Here is a 16,456-nt window from a genome sequence, read left to right as displayed (position 1 = left end):
TGAGTTCCAGGTGTGCTCTATGCCTTCACCTTGCCAGTCACAGCTCTGAGGCCACTAGGATGGTTCTTCGTTACACCAGTAGTAGCTTGCTCTTATAATTTATGACATGGTGCATGCTTTACTCATCCCCCTATGTCCTTTCATCCCCACGCAGACCTTCGGAATTAATTATTCTTCCTATGTCCTGTCCACAGAACGAGAAACAAGCCAGGCTGATAGCGATTAATGTGACGTTTTGAAGTTCACGCAACAGTAGAAGAATTAGGATTTGAATGGAAACATGTTTATTTACGGTTCAAAACCTGGCTCTTCTGAACTCTAGGGATACCTCACAGACTATGCTCCATGCCTGGTGATTAATGGTCAAATCATTGTGACACTTAAGTAATGATTACCGCCAATAGTCTTATGGTTCTATAATATCTGATTGCTAAGTGCATCTGTGTTATATTTTGTAATGAGGTGATTGGCACATTTTGACTCCTTACAGAAATAAGGTATATGTCACTGGGCCTACTAAGTAACTGTCGTTTCTGGTTAACATCAGACCATTCATGGATAATGACCAAGGCTAAGAGCAAACCAGAATGTATAGAGCTAGCACCTGGCAGATGAACTTAGAAAAACGATTTGAAATAGCGCCTTTAGGGACCATTTATTAAGCAACTACTGTGTGCCAGGCCCAGGCCCTGTGAGCACAGAAATGAAAACTGACAAGATCCTTAAACTTACTGAGTCTACATTTCAGAAAACAGTTTCAGAAACAAATAAGAGAGGGATTGTTTCACTCCTACGTGCTCTCCCTCAAAGGATCTAGGGACCTAATAATTGAAGCTCCTACTTAAGAAAAGTTCCTGCAAAAGAAAGCTTATAAAAAGTTAGAACTGTTAGATAAAGGTAGATAAAACCATCATAAAATAAAACCCTGCTGTGAGGTTATTTAATTGTTCTGAATAATTTATGATTTGCAACTTACATAGTTGGGTTAAACACCCTCTATATCATGCGGTTTATCACTAAAATGGATCACTCTGAATGACAGTCATTTAAACCCTGCTGTTAGTCCACACAACCTCTGATTAAAAAAAAGAAAAAGAAAAAAGGAAAATTTATTTCATTTACTTTGGTTCATTCAACTTAGCTCTCATATCTAACAGAAATAATGTCTAATAAAACTCAAATGAATTTAAGTCCTTAAAGCACATTTGCCTTAGTTTGTATTTGTATTTTTAAGATTTTAAACCAGAAAACAGGTCTTCATGTTTTCGGTTAGAGAAGCCTTATAGAGGTGATTTTATTTCCTTGTTTTGGCTCTAGGCTCATTACATATGCTTTTCCTATTTCCCCTTTGAAAAGCATTGGACAGTTGAGACTTTGCTATAGACATCTGATAAAAATTATTGCAAGGTAGGGGACTGAGTCACGTCAATTGCCATCAGAAATATATCTCAATCTAGACATCAATCACTTATTGGATGCAGTTAGTCAAGCAGCTATTGATCCAGCTATGTGTGTATTCCAGAACCTGCATTCTATTTATCTTGCTTTGCTGTAACATACTGAAAGATAACCTTGCAAAGTCCTGTGCTCAAGGTCAGGGGCTATGACATTTCAGGTGCAGGGACTGAATTATCTAGGGAGACCAAGGCAAAGTCAGGATTGTTAGCGGAAGCCACCCAGGTAGCCCATGATTAGAATGCCCTTGTCTTTGAAACACTTGCTCGGGGATATCGCAGCATCACAATCCTTAACTACACAGTAACAATGCTCCCAGCCCCTGCCCAATAAAATTCCTTCAGCCTCATTTGTCCAAAGTTACATTATTTACCAACCTTAGTTTGAGCTCTTTTAATATTCTAGAGTATATTATCATTTAGGCCGGAAGACGGACATTCGGACACTTTGGATCATTCCTTATACAACCTTAGGTGAAAAAAAAAAGGCTGGGGGAGGTGGGTAGATAAAATTTCATACTACAACCAAATGGTTGTAGCAGCTATGAAAATTCTAGTCTGGGGCTACTGAGATAGCTTAGTGGATAAAGATGCTTGTTATACAAGTATTTGGGCTTGAGTTTGAATCCCCACACCCATGGAAAAAGGGTAGGCATGGCCATGTGTGACTGTCAGTGCAGCACTGGGGGCTAAGAAGGGAAGAGCATGTGAGCTCCATGACCCTGGCCAGCCAGACTACCCAGGACAGCTGGCTGCTAACTCAGTGAGAGACCTCTCAAGGGAATAAGGCAGAGAATAATAGAAAACAACCACATACTTATACTTATGTTCCTGTGTGTGTGTGTGTGTGTGTGTGTGTGTGTGCATGCATACATTAAAAAACTAATTAATTAACTAAAAACTCTGCTGGGAATTAGGAGGATTAGGTTGAAGGCTGATTTGAGTGTTAGATCCTGGATAATTTACTGGCTATCTCTCAACATCTGTTTTGTCACTGGTCAAAGACAGGTATGCATTTCCTACAAGGTAATCTGAGCCCATGAATGTCAGGCAGAGCACATACCTGGAGAAGTCACACATTTAGTAGACAGATGTTACCATCTGGATATTCTGTAGTATCTAGTGTATAGCCTTATGGGAGACATAATTTGAGCAGTATATGCAGCCTTCTGTTTAAACTGAACGAACCTGCTAATGTCAGACCGATTAGCAACTACAGGTTGGACATGTCTGAAGATATACTATACTCTTAAGCAGATCTCAATTAGAGACTGCTCTTTTGTTCTTCTCCTAGCATTGCTATACAAACGTAGAACACATTCAAACAAAGTCATGCATAACTTTAATAAGAATAGATGGTATAATTAAGTTGACATAAAAAAAAATCAGGAGGTTGAGTACTGTAGGTCATTGAGAAAGTATGCTTTGGTTAGGACCCTTACTTAGTACTTGTGCTAGCTAGATGTTTATCAACTTAACACAGGCTAGAAGCATTCAAGAGAAGGAAACCTCCGTTGAGAAAACGTCTCAATAAGATCAAGCTGCAGGCAAGCCTGTAGTGCATTTTCTTAATTAGTGATTGATGGGAGAGAGCCCAGCCCATTGTGGGTGGTGCCATCCCTGGGCCGGTGGTCCTGGTTTCTATAAGAAAGCAGACTGAGCAAGCCATGAAGAGGAAACCGGTAAACAGCCTTCCCCCATGACCTGCCCCACCTCCTGCTTCCAGGTTCATGCTCAGTTTGAATCTGTGGCTTCAGTCAATAGACTGTGACTCAAGATATGGAAATCAAATAAACCCTTCCCTCCCCAAGTTGCTTTTGGTCACAGTGTTTCATCACAGCAGTAGAAACCCTGACAAGGATAGGGCCTATAACTTGGGTCTCTGAGACCATTAAGTTTAATCTCAAGTTCCTGAATTCTCTCTTTTTTTCTTCTCCAATTGACAAGACATCAAAAAATTATCAGATAAATGGACAAAGATGGCTAAAATGGCAAAACAATCATTTGCTCTCCTCATCCTTAAATTAAGATCTCGCTCCACTCCTGTCCTGGAACAGGTCTCATTCTAATCAATACACCACGAATCCTAGATAGGAAGACTCTAACACTAATTTGGTGACGAAAATAGTGACCCCCCCTTCAGAACTTTTTCTAAAATGAGTGCCTGAAAGACTCTTGCCAGGCGAGTCAACATTTTAAAGAGCCCAGAGAAATTCCAGTTAGGTTACCTTTTCATAGGCAACTTATCTTTCAAAGTTACCCAGAGCATGCTATCTATTAGATCTCAGTCAGCAGAAACCCCAGGCTTGGTCAGGAAAATAAAAAGATGTGACAGTTCTAGAGCCAAGTTAGCTCCAGCTCCCATTTGTCTGAGAAACTGCAGAACCATATGCTTCCCCTGAGAAAGTAATTTATTTCATTAGGTCTCCAGGCCATAAGCTGGTTATTTATAATAAAGCTTGTTCAGACTTTAGCTATTAGGATTCTACACAGCACAACATTTCACTGAGCTGAAAAGATCTTTTGAAAGAGAACATTTCCAAGGCCCCCAACACATATACAGCAGAGGACTGCGTGGTCTGGTTTCAGTGAGAGAAGACTTAAGAAGTCCTTGAGAGACTAGAGGCCCCAGGGAGGGGTAAAGCTTGGCAGGGAGAAACATCCTCTCAGGGACAGGAATGGGGTGAGGAATTATGGGAGGGGGGACTGGGAGTGGATGTTGAATTGTGAATGAATGAATGAATAAATAAATAAATAAATAAATAAATAAATAAATCTGAAAAACAAAAAAAAAAAAAAAGAAAGAGAACATTTGATCCCTAAATTCAGACAATGTCCTTTTACCAATTCTTCTACCAAACTCTATCAGCTTTCTACTCAGAGATCTGTAAGCATGGCATTTCTGTGCAATACACAACAAACACACAAGTTTCTATGACAGTTGCCCCACTGCATACCAGTGCAACACCTGTGATTAGTAACAACTTCCCCACTACAATCCAGTATAGTAATTATGTCCAGCAGCAATGCTACTGGCCTCACATATGATAACTACAGTGCCTTATGTACAAGGACCTTGCAATGCCTCTAGTTAAAGGAACTGCCTACCAGCCTGGCCTGTGTCTCCCAGTAGTATGCTCCTCCTTAAAGAATGCTTCTCCAGACCCTGTGCTGCTTCACATTTCACGGACTCAGAGTAAGTATAAAAGTTAGTCTATTCAAGTGTTGTCTCATCTGCTGTTAGTGTATGCCCTCACAGCTCTTAGCTTCATAAATCGCAGAATACATTTCTTAAGACTGTTAGCAGTGTTCAAACTATTAAAGCTACAGAGAAAGGCAAGTAGCCATGTTGTCTATGTTAATAGGCTGGTTTTGCTATGAAGGTTCAGAAAGGATCCAAGTGGCAACTGAGATCTATCAGGAATCATCGTGAAAGAGACAAGGTCCTCTGAGGGCCGTGACTCTTGGTCCGGCAATCCTCAGATTCAGAGGGCAAATGGCCTATCACTCCATCAGCAGGATAATAGGTTAGTGGTCTGTACCCATCAGGATTTAATGCTGCCTATAAACAAACATTTTCTAGAAGCAAAATTAAGGAAAATGTCATGTCATTTCCTCCATGCTTCATGGCATGGAATGGTGGGGTAGGTAGTCAAATACTCTCGGTCATCAAATACACAGCATTGGGGCTGAAGTGGGCTCACAGGCTTCCCAGAGGAGCGCACAGCTTGGTTGGCTTACAGATTTAAATGAACAGGCTTAAAAGTATGTCTTTAAGACAAAACAAAACCACAAACCAATGCAAACACCAAAAACAAACAAACAAACCTACGTTTCTGCCAGCACCTTTATCACGTAAAATGTATTGGATTTATTACATATCGTGCACAACCTTGGAACTTTGCTGAACTTCTCAGCATCAGTGTTAGTCTAGAGCAAGATAACCTACTCCATTCTTGTCTTTCCCACCCCCCCAAAAAAAGCCCACCTCCCACAGCAAGTACTACTACTCTGCAGGGCACAAAGACAGTGTAGGAACACCTTTCACAAAGCTTTCGTGTCTACAGAGACTTTGTATAAGGAATTGCTATGCAGAGAAAATGTCTACCTCTATAAAACTTGCAACTAAAGCTATTTTTTTTTAGTACCTTCTAATTAATTCAGTATGTTTTCGAAGTGCTATGGAGAAGTTCAAAATTGAATTGAACTGTCACTCACTTGGGAACATCTTCCAATACCAGGAGCCACCACACACATGTTTAAAAGCAGGTTCATGATGTGGAGATCACCTGTTCTTGCATTCCAACTGTATAAAAATGACTTAGCACAGGTACCAGTGTACTCAGTGAGCAGGCCTCCCGGCTCAGTCACCCACATTCCATCAGGAAGTAGGCATCTTCCCCGTGTCACCAGTGCTGACTGAACTCTTACTACAGGATAAACTCGAATCAGCACTGTGATATGAAGATGGCAATGTCTAAGTCATAGTCTTAGGATGTGTGTGCATTTCTCAACACTTTGTATTTCCTCACCATGAAAAAAAAAAAACAGGGCGAATGAATTAGGCAGATCTTGTTTATTATCTCTCCTGTTTGCTGTGCAGCCTCGGGAAGATTAATTAACTATGTATATCTATAAAGGTTAAAAAAAGATACCATCTGTCCTTCTGCAGAGATTGAAATAACATATGCAAAGCACAAACTAGCATCCATCCATCCATCCATCCATCCATCCATCAATCATCATCAGGTGTTAACCGGATGCCTTCCTCCTTGACTTCCTTGGGAAACCCAGCTCTAGGGAAGGTGTCCATTTTTTCCAGTTTGAGAAGCACCAGAAGTGTAAGTCGCTGGGTCCTTAGAAAGAGCTTGGTGAATGATTAGCATATGAATGGATGGATAAGAATAAATGAGAGCCTAGATTCTTTCATCCTGGGCTTACACTGAATTGAAATCAGGAAGCTCATCAGAGCCTATTCTAACAGTGTTCGGTCTCACCTGTATGCCTCTGCGGATACCTGAGCTGAACACAAGCTCCATCAATGAAGCCCAGGCTCTTAACTCCCTAAGTCATATTAACCCAATGATTTATTCAAAACCGGTCCTAAAAGATGCTTGGATTCAGTGTATCAACTTCTTATGCTTTAGTGAATGGCAGTATAAACCCATTGACAAGCATTTGGTGAAGTAAATTTTAAGTGCTATAAACTGGATATTTTGCATGTGCACACGTTCATTCTCAACTTTAGGACTTACACTTAGAAATGCTAGGATTAACCCCCAGCAACAGTGTTTCTATCTCAGCTCTCTTTCTTCATCCTTTGCAGCGACCGTGGATACATTTATTATGCATTAACTTTAAAAAAACAAACAAACAACACAACAAGGAACTCTTGGACTTTCGGTTAAAATACATTATAAGGAAAAGGTGTTAGCTTAAATGGCAGCCATGGTGTGTCCTCTAGACTATACTATTACATGTTATCTCTAAAAATGAAATGCCGTCTTTTCCTATTTCAGGTAAATCTTACTTTCTTCTCCCCTCCCATGAATGTGAAATTAAATTCTCAAAGTTTTTTTTGAGGGAAAATCAAGCGGTTGTTGAAGCAATCACTCTCATGTGTGGCTTATAAAACTAACTAGAAAACATTGTGCCACGATGACAAGAAAAAAAATAATCCATGTATCTTTCCTGAACTTATGTATTTCTCTTTTTAATAAGAGAAGCTCTAAACTCTGTATTATTGATACATGCGTTAAAACAAGACAAAAAAGGTCTCATACATAGATCAAGTTGGCTTGAACTCTTTATGTAACTAAAGCTGACCTGGAACTTCTGATGCGCCTGCCTCTCCCTCTCCCTCCTGAGAGCTGGGATTAGCAGGCATGTGTCACCACACTCATTTTTATATGGTGCTGGGGATTTGTACATGCTAAGCAAGCAGTTTTACCAACTGAGCTACACCTTCAACCTGATAGCATATATTTTTAATGGGGAAATATGGTCATTTTGATAAAGAGGCTGAGTAATTGTTTCAAGTCACTTCATGCCATGAGTAGTATAATAAGGCCGAAGGTCAGTGGGTAAGGTATTTGCTTCCCAAGCATAAGGACCCTTGTTCAAATGGCAAGTACCATATAAAAAGCTGGACAGGGATGTACATTCCTGATGAGAATATTCGGTGTGTGTGGGCAGGTGGGCTGGGGTTCGGGCAGGATCCCAGGAGTTTGTGGTCAGGCAGCATAGCCAAAATGGCAAACTTCCAGTTCAATGAGAGTCCTTGTCTCTAGGCAATGAGGTGGAAAGTGAGAGAGGAAGAATCCAGCGTCCTGCTATAACTTCTCTTGTGTGAATCCCCAAACATATACAATACCTAACACACACACACACAACACACACACACACACACACACACACACACACACACACACGAGGTGTGAGGGATAGATACATGATAGATAGATAGATAGATAGATAGATAGATAGATAGATAGATAGATAGATAGAGATAGACAGACAGACAGACAGATAGAATAATAAACAGAAATTTGAGACACCTGGCTAAAATTTGTAGAAGAATCTTTGGAAAGCATAGCCAGATTATAGTTATTGATATCAATGCACTAAAATGTATGTTTTTAGATTAGAATTTAAACCCTTAAAAGTCAACATGTTAACAAACATCTAGAGATAGCTTGCTCCTTTACAAAGAAGGCGTAGTGACACACTTTCTTGGCTTCTACATAGGTTTATATTCCCTATTTAGATTCACTTTGCTTCTCAGGGATTCTTGTAGCTCACAAAAATTCTCTTTTCACCTAATTAGTGGCCTAAGGCCACCAGTCAAACTTCTACTACAGTGATGTTTTAACTATTATCTTGAGAGGTCTCTGCACTTAGTTTTGAAAACTAAAATAGTTTCCACCCTCCAAGTCTCCTCATTCCTCATGTTCAGAGGAAAGAACTGCTGTAGGATTTGGAGAGGTTTGGGACAATACCGTATGTATCAGACAGACCAACCCAAGAATCAAAAAAAAGGGCCCTGGGACTACTCATAGGTCTAGTGTTATTAAAGTTTCTAGGTGTGGAAGAGATATTGCCATAGCTGAAAGATAAGTGTGTGGGGAAGTGGCTGGAGTCATTCCTAATAATAAGCATTACTAAGACAATGCTCAGTGCGCTCATCAAGCACATGCAACACCCTGGATTTGGTCGCTAGCACCACAAAAGCAAGCAAGCAAGGAACCAAAAAAAGACCAAGTATTCCTAAGGGAATAGTCATAAAAAGGGGAAATTTTGTACTCTAATTGTTCACATTTAGTTCTATTGATATGAGCAGAACTACCACATAATCACAACTCTGTACATTTGAACCACCAGCTCTCCATACCCACTTTTCCTCAATATTTAAAATAATAACATGGGGGCTGGAGAGTAGCTCAGCATTTAAGAGCACTTGTCCTGAAAGAACCAAGGATGGCTCCTCATACCCATGTAGTATGTCACAACCATCTATAACTCTAGTTCCACAGGACACAACTCCCTGATTTGACCATCTCTGGAGCACCAGGCATGCACACGGTACATGAGCATATATATATATAATATATATATATATATGTATATATGACATATATACATGAAAGTAAAACATTCACACATGTTAAAATAAATAAATCTAAAAAAATAGAACACTTTGTCACACAGGTCTCCAAAATTCTGGAGTATTGGAATACTATCTCTCTTGTATTCTAGAATCAGTTTCCAGAAACATTAAGCATAAACTTTTCTGTCCATGAAACCTTCTAAATGTACCATGCATAGCATCTAATCAAAGAAGGAAGAATAAAATATTAAAACTTGCAATTTATAAATCTTTTAAATTCAGAGTGATGGATAAAGACACTTTCTTCTTCTTCTTTTTTTTTTTTTTACTAATCTTTAATGCTCTTGCTAACGCTGATGTCCAGTTTCCATGGGAACAATGGAGTGCCGAAGCAGCAGGGTGGGCAGGAGCCCTCTCTTCCTGCATCCCATTTCAACATGTAGTGTGCTCATTGTGGGGATTCACAGGTACTAGTGAACACCTTCCTGCTAGACAAGAGGCTTACAAAGATTTCTGCAAAGAAATCTCAGATTTAAAATAATGCCAATAATACAGCCCTAAGTTAAGGACTTTTAAAAAGTCGGGGCCGACAGGCTTCCTTTTTCTTAGATTAAGTTCCTTGCCAACATCCTTATGAGAGAAAACAGTGGCTGTGCAGTTAGATCCAAGGAGACACACAGTCCTCCCTAGCCATGGGTCATCCAACACTGGAGCCATCTCCCTTTATCTCCGTGTTTCCTCAGAGTACATTAGGTCTCAGGATATTCGCCAAGAAGACACATATGCAAAGAAACTGAAAACTGTTATTTATGCACACACATCTAGATGTTAGCAGGGTTTTTTACACTGTGCTCCTTTACTAAGAGGAGTACATTAGCAACAATGTCTGAAGCCTGAGTTAAGTGACAGTGGCTGCGGATACCTTGTACCATGTCAGGATTAAGCACCAGGCACAGAGACAGTCATGGCTTCAGCATATAGCCAGCCATATGCTCTGGAGAAAACCTTAGAGGCTTCAATATCCACCTCACAGGGTTGCTATAGTATTTTGAACAAGAGGATCTGATAATGTAGACAAGTTTAAATATTTATTTCTTTTGATTTGATTTACCCTTAATTTAGCAACTACATGCCAGGTACAATAACTGAACAAGCATAGAGCTTACGAGTGTCTTTACTATTTAAAGTTGCATCATTTGGAGCTGGAGAGAGCACTTAGTAAAGTGCTTGCCTTTTAAGCAGGAGAACCTGAATTTGATCCCCAGAACCCATGTCCAAAAACTGGGTGTGGTGGCATGTGACAGGGTATGTGCAATCCCCATGTGGAGAGCTGTGAACGGGTAGATCCTTGGGTTTTCCGGCTAGCTAGCCTAAGATGGCAAGTTCTAGGAAGGAAGAGACCCTGCCTCAAAAAGTAAAAGAAGAAAAAGCAAAGTGGGTAAGCCTAGATGAATTATAGCCAAGGGAACTACCCTCTAGTTCCCTTGTGTACACATACACCTGTAAACATATCAACATGTACACACATAGACATTAAGAAGTTGAATTGGTTTCTATCAGCACAGAGTAGAATAAACAACGGGTTTCACATATGGATATGGATGGCAGAGATAGGCTAAAACCTAAGGCCTCGATGAGAAACTTTAACTTACCACATTAAAATCTAAATACTTTTTAATCCATGATTTAGCTTCTTGAAATTCAGTCTTCATACCCATAATAAAAAGTGTGTCCAGGGCATCGACTATTGTAGCTCCTTTGATGTTGCCTGAAAAATACCAAAAATATCTTTTCAATAAATATGCATATGCATACATACATATGTACATATGTACACAGAAATATCTAGAAAATATGTAGCCATATTTAGAAAAAACTGAGGGTAGTCCTCAACTTACTAGTGGACAGTAATACTGAATAGAGTATTATTTTCTTCCAAAAAAAAATAAAATATAAAAATACACTACAACAAACCATTTTTTTCTCACAGGTTACAGGCTATGAACACTAATCTTTAACATTTGCCCCAAGTTGTAAAAACTAAACCTCTTGGAAACTTCATTTGTGATTGCATTCTCCAACAAGAAAAGAAAGAATAAGCCTGAAGCAAAGGGGCAGTTGTCATTAATTTTTGTGTAGCTGCACTGGAGTGTGCCTGTGTGAAATTTGCTAAATGTAGAATTATCACCGTGCTAGCTCTTTTTTAAATCACTGCAGTAGTCACCCTTTATCTGCAGGCAGTATGTTCCAAGAACCCTGGGAGATGCCTGCAACAGTAGATAGCACTGAACCTCATATATACCACCGTTTTTCTGAAGCATAAATACATTTAATGCCTTTCCCATCTTAACACTTAAGCACTGTGGTCATAACTTTTGCAGTTTGATGTGGGACTACAAAACCAACGCAGATTTCTTTTTCCTTCTTTCTAGTTCCATGGACAGAAAATTCATTTGACTGTAGCTCTGAGCGACCTTAGCTTATGTTCCCCGCCCACACACACACCACCACCACCCGCCTCTTTTTCCATGTTAAGTTGAATATCAAGTACTTTCACTGTTAAAAGAAATATTTTTGGCCCCTCTTTGGCACCCCCAAATTCTCAGCATGGTCCTCTTGGACTTCCAAACCATTAGTGAAAAAAGAATGACTCGGATACAAGAAATGAAACACCAAGAGATATGGGAGCAAATTGGGTACCCAATGACTGACAGGGTGGGTAACACATCATGTGGATGCTGGGATGAGTTGCATCCAGGGCAGGACAGGGCAGAAAGCGACTCTAGTCCCAGGCTATCACTCAGGATTGTGTACCGTTTAGTGCATAAGGATTATTTTTAGGCCCTTCATCAATATCGTTTTTAGACTGCAGTTGGCCACAGGTGACTAAAATCCAGAAAAACAAATGCCTGGGTAAGTAGGAGGAGCTTTGTATTTTGACATGAAATCCCCACTGTTCACAAGAATGTGTATGACTCATCCCAACTCCTTCTCTTGCCTAGCCAGTCTAGGTTCTGTTTATTCTGTCTGAGCTCCCACTGTGTGGAGATTCTATACTTCTCAGGCATGTATCGCTCTCTGCCATCGTTTGGTCTACACACCTCCTTGGAAGAGAGACATTATGGGTTGTTTATTCTATACTATGCCCCTATCTGACTGGAGTAGTGGATTCGGTGACTGGCTACGACATTTAGTCAGTGCAGATCCATAAATAGAAATGGAACACACTTCAATGCACACAATGTTCAACTAATAAGTGGAGAAATTATCTTTAGGAAGCTAGAAGTAATGGAATATTAAAATATTCTACTTTCTAAAACAGAGTAAATTTAAATCTTATGTAATGATAAGGACATGAAAGTTAGAAAAGCTTTAGTGTCACAATTTATTCTCATCCAGTCTACTAAAAAAATATAGGGTTTATTTTTGAGACAAAAATTATTTTGGAGTCAAGAGAAACACTAGAGGGAATGTTTCCAGGTCACATTTGGAAACATGATAACAGTTTCATGTAATCATTGATCTCTAATTCCTCAGTCATTAAGAGCCTTTTTGTTATACTTTATCTTTATACTTCATATAACTGATCAGACATAAATGGTCCTCTTCGAGGAGCAATTCTGTCAAAATGCTAGCTCTGCTTTCTTCTTTAAAGTGGCACTGAGAAGATCCTGGGGTCACGTCTCGTGTTTGTTAGCATCATGTTAGGCTAAGTGGTGGTGGGGAGCCCCTTTTCCTTTCCCTGGCAAACAGATGAGTTTCAAGTACCTGGAAAGAAACATCCAGGAGAAAGAGGCATTGGTGTTGAAGGGCTCCCCAGACGCTAATGCCTGGCAAAAAGGAGGCTCACAGACAGACTGTCCTCCCTTCGATAGGCTGCTCTTAGGGACCAAATCTGACTAAGTCATTGCAAATAAATAAATAAATAAATAAATAAATAAATAAATAAATAAATAAAAATAACCATTGCCAAAAACCAGGATGAAGGCAGACAGATTCTTCCTTTCTTCTATGGTTTGCTGAAAGAATACACAGGTTGACGTACTTCTTCCAGACAAAGATGGCTCAGATGTGTCTAAAGAAGCCAATTAAAAGTCTTCCTCACTTTCAAAACTGGGACATTTTAATTTTTACAATAAGTCCCAAGTGTTGATTTTATTATACAAGAAAATCCCCCGTAGCCTATTCTAATTTGAAAATGCAGGTTGATACCATCTGATTATTAACAGTTCACTCTGCTATATTAATATTTAAAGCCATTTTGGGGTAAAAAAAAAATAGTACGTATCTTGGTTATAAAAAGTGTTTTGTTTTCTTTTTTACTAATAAATCCAGTAGAAACTGTAAAAACAAAAAGACTTGTTATGTTTTTTTAAAGTTTCATTATTAAAACCATTGATTTATTAGCAGAGAACCAAGAAATCTATTCAACAATGATTACGGCAAACTAACACATAACTGAGTTATCCGATCAACCATCACAAAGACAAAAGTAAAAATGAGATCATTTTTTTAAAAAATAAATTATTTATTTATTTTGTGTGTGTGAAGCTGTTTTGCCATCATGTGTGTCTGTGACTCACATGTGTGCAGTGGCTGTGGAGGCCAAAAGGAGGCATCAGATCCACTGGAACTGAAGTTAGAGACAATTGTAATGCCCAGCCATGTAGGTGCTGGGAATCAAACCCAGGTCCTGTCCAACAGCTGCGCCATCTATCCAGCCCAGAGTCAGGTTTCTTAAATGCTATAATAGTAAACATTAAAAAGGTGATGACCTCCAACTTACCTTGAACTTTCAGTTCCTCTCTTAAGCTTGCACCTCTCCTCTTTCATGGAACCTGGTCACTGACTCCTGGGACACTACTGTAGCAATGTCTGAAGTCACTTCTGAGGCAGGCACTCCCCGCTTAAGCTCCCTGTCTCTGAACTGAATCATCAAAATAGCCTCTTCCGCTCACTCCTGCCTGCAATGCCCGTCTCCTTTCCTGAGACCCCAATGGCTCCTAGACCGCCATGTGTCCACTGAACCACCTCATGCTTTGCCAATTCAGTTCACACCACACATTCTGCACACACATGTGGCTGCCCTAGACAATCAACTCTTGCAAAGACTTGGGTTACGTCCTTAAGCAGCAGTGTCGGACCCGAAGCTAAATTTATAAAAAGTCCTAAGGAGACAGAAAAGTGGGGTACCAGGATCGGGAACATGGGGTCTAAGGTTAGTAATACTGAAGCCTATATTTCTGAGAAAGGTCTTCCTTATGATTTTTTTTTTTGTACATAAAAATGAGATTAAATGACATGTTGCTAAGTGGCACTTTATGATATTTACTCCGTAAGTGTCACCAGAAATTGTTATTTACTATAAGAACTGGTATCATTTAACATGGTTCGGGAAGGCATGTTGGCAAGGTCAACAGTCATGAATACTTCTTTTCCAGGACCCCATTACTTACAGCTTATAGTTAAAACTTTGAGAGCTGGAAAGAAATCAAGCCCAGTAGGAGGGGCCCCGAGGAGGTCTTGGCGCAAGGGAATCCATCCAACATTTCGGTCGGTTTTCCTTCTTTCCACAGTAGGAACATTATTAGTACTCAGTGGACCAACCACAGAGTGTGGCTGGGAGGACCAAGCCCAATACAGCCAAGAGCAGATAAGTGGAAACTGAAACAGCTGGCCTAATCCACGCGCCTTGTCTTCCACAGGACAGACAGCAAAAAGCTACACCCCAAAACTGAGTTACACAGGGGGTCACCAGGGCCCATGGCCCCAGCCAGCTTATCATAAGAGAAAGCTTTTTATACAACAGGAGGGCTTTAATGCTGGTAATTAAATACATTTCTACAAGAATCACCAGGGGACCTATTGGGTCCCTGCTGGGGCACTCCATCCCTGGAAGTCAGCCCTGGACATCAGTTATACATACAGGTCTCTCTGACACAGTGTGGGTGTTGATTCTAAAAGATAAATTACATACAATTTTTTTCCATAGTGCGAGGGTTCAAGTTTCCTAGCAACATGGAGATCCTGGAGAATCACAGAACCTCAAAAGCTTTTGAACCTTCAATAAGTTTAGGGAACTCAGAGAAAAAGACACTGATATTAAAAATCCAGTAGTGGAAGTTCACAACTATGATCTCTGGGAAGGTGTGGTAATTTGAATGAGAATGAGCCCCATTAACTCATATACAGTAACATGGACCCCAGTTGGTGGAACTCGGTTGGAAAGATGATTATGAAGTTTGTCACTGGGGTGGGCTCTGAGGTTTCTAAGTCTTATTATTAGTTAGTCTTTCTCTGCCACCTATTTGTGGATAAGAATGTATGTTCTCAGCTACTGCTCTAGTGTCGTGCCTGCCTGCCTGATGCCGTGCTCCCCACCATGATGTTCATGGCCTCACCTTCTAAAACTATAAGCCCCCATTATATTCTTTATTCTATAAATTGCCTTGGTCATAGTAACTCTCTATAGCAATACAAAAGTACGTATTGTAGACATTTAAGTCAGGAGCAATGCCATGAGCTCAAGGACAGCCAGGGCTACGTGCTCAGTTCTAAGGCATCAAGGGCTACAGAATAAGACCCTATCTCAAAACCCAAAAGCAAAACCAAACCAAACCAAACCCTTAAACTGAAGCACATCGTACTCACCAAACAAACTGCTTGAGTGGCCTTCTTTTGATATAGGCTTCAGTTCGTTCAAGCCCCACGCATAGCGTTTATAATTATTCCAAGCATGGGTCATCATCTGAGTGGAGATAAAAATGAGATTACAGTTTTGAACTGGGATGTTTTTGATACAAGACGCATCATATACTTTGGCTTTGAAGGTTACAGCATTAAAATTCAATGCTTAGTCTGAAAAGCTGACCATTAATTAAGAGAGCGATGGTTGTATAAATTAGGGCAGATATGAACAGAACACATGCATTACTTCTTGATCCTTACAAATACAAATTTTCCTTTTTTGGAATCCATTTAATCATATATCCCGATCATCTTTAAAAGTCAGCCCCCAACGACAGAAATGCTATACTACCATGATGAGTCATTCCTATATTTATCTATTTCACTCTCATAAAAGATTAGATTTGGAAACTTTAAATTCATATTTTTGTACAATTCGAATTTTGTACAAAAATTCCTATTTTGTCTACATAGACAATATTCAAGGCTACCACTTTAAATTTGCCAGTGTTTTATGACCAAGAAATATGAAAAAGTATTTTGAAATAGGTACAGGAAAAAAAAACCCACAAAATTCTACAGTTATGCTATTAGTTTGAAAACCTTTCATGTATTATAATCAATCTTTACTAAAATGTATATATTTGTATACACATAAGTTAACTGGAGATAAATCCTATCTATTTGTAAATTAGAGACCAAGGACATT

The 16,456-nt window shown here is 39.7% G+C and overlaps 1 protein-coding gene across 2 annotated transcripts in view; it reads right to left on the bottom strand.

Annotated features, from left to right (window-relative positions):
* Man1a1 (mannosidase alpha class 1A member 1) overlaps positions 1 to 16,456 on the bottom strand; it is a 177,458-nt gene that overhangs the window by 115,079 nt on the left and 45,923 nt on the right. For both annotated transcript variants that reach the window (XM_031348055.1, XM_031348056.1), the window contains exons 3-4: positions 15,712 to 15,808; positions 10,713 to 10,828 (exon numbers count right to left, since the gene is read on the bottom strand). In XM_031348055.1, the coding sequence (XP_031203915.1) occupies positions 10,713 to 10,828; positions 15,712 to 15,808 (213 nt within the window). The remainder of the gene's footprint in view (positions 1 to 10,712; positions 10,829 to 15,711; positions 15,809 to 16,456) is intronic.

The sequence above is a fragment of the Mastomys coucha genome, unplaced genomic scaffold, assembly GCF_008632895.1.
Source record: "Mastomys coucha isolate ucsf_1 unplaced genomic scaffold, UCSF_Mcou_1 pScaffold3, whole genome shotgun sequence".
NCBI classification, from domain to species: Eukaryota; Metazoa; Chordata; class Mammalia; order Rodentia; family Muridae; genus Mastomys; species Mastomys coucha.
The sequence above is the reverse complement of the archived record's forward strand: the minus strand, read 5'-3'. Positions and strand labels throughout refer to the sequence as shown.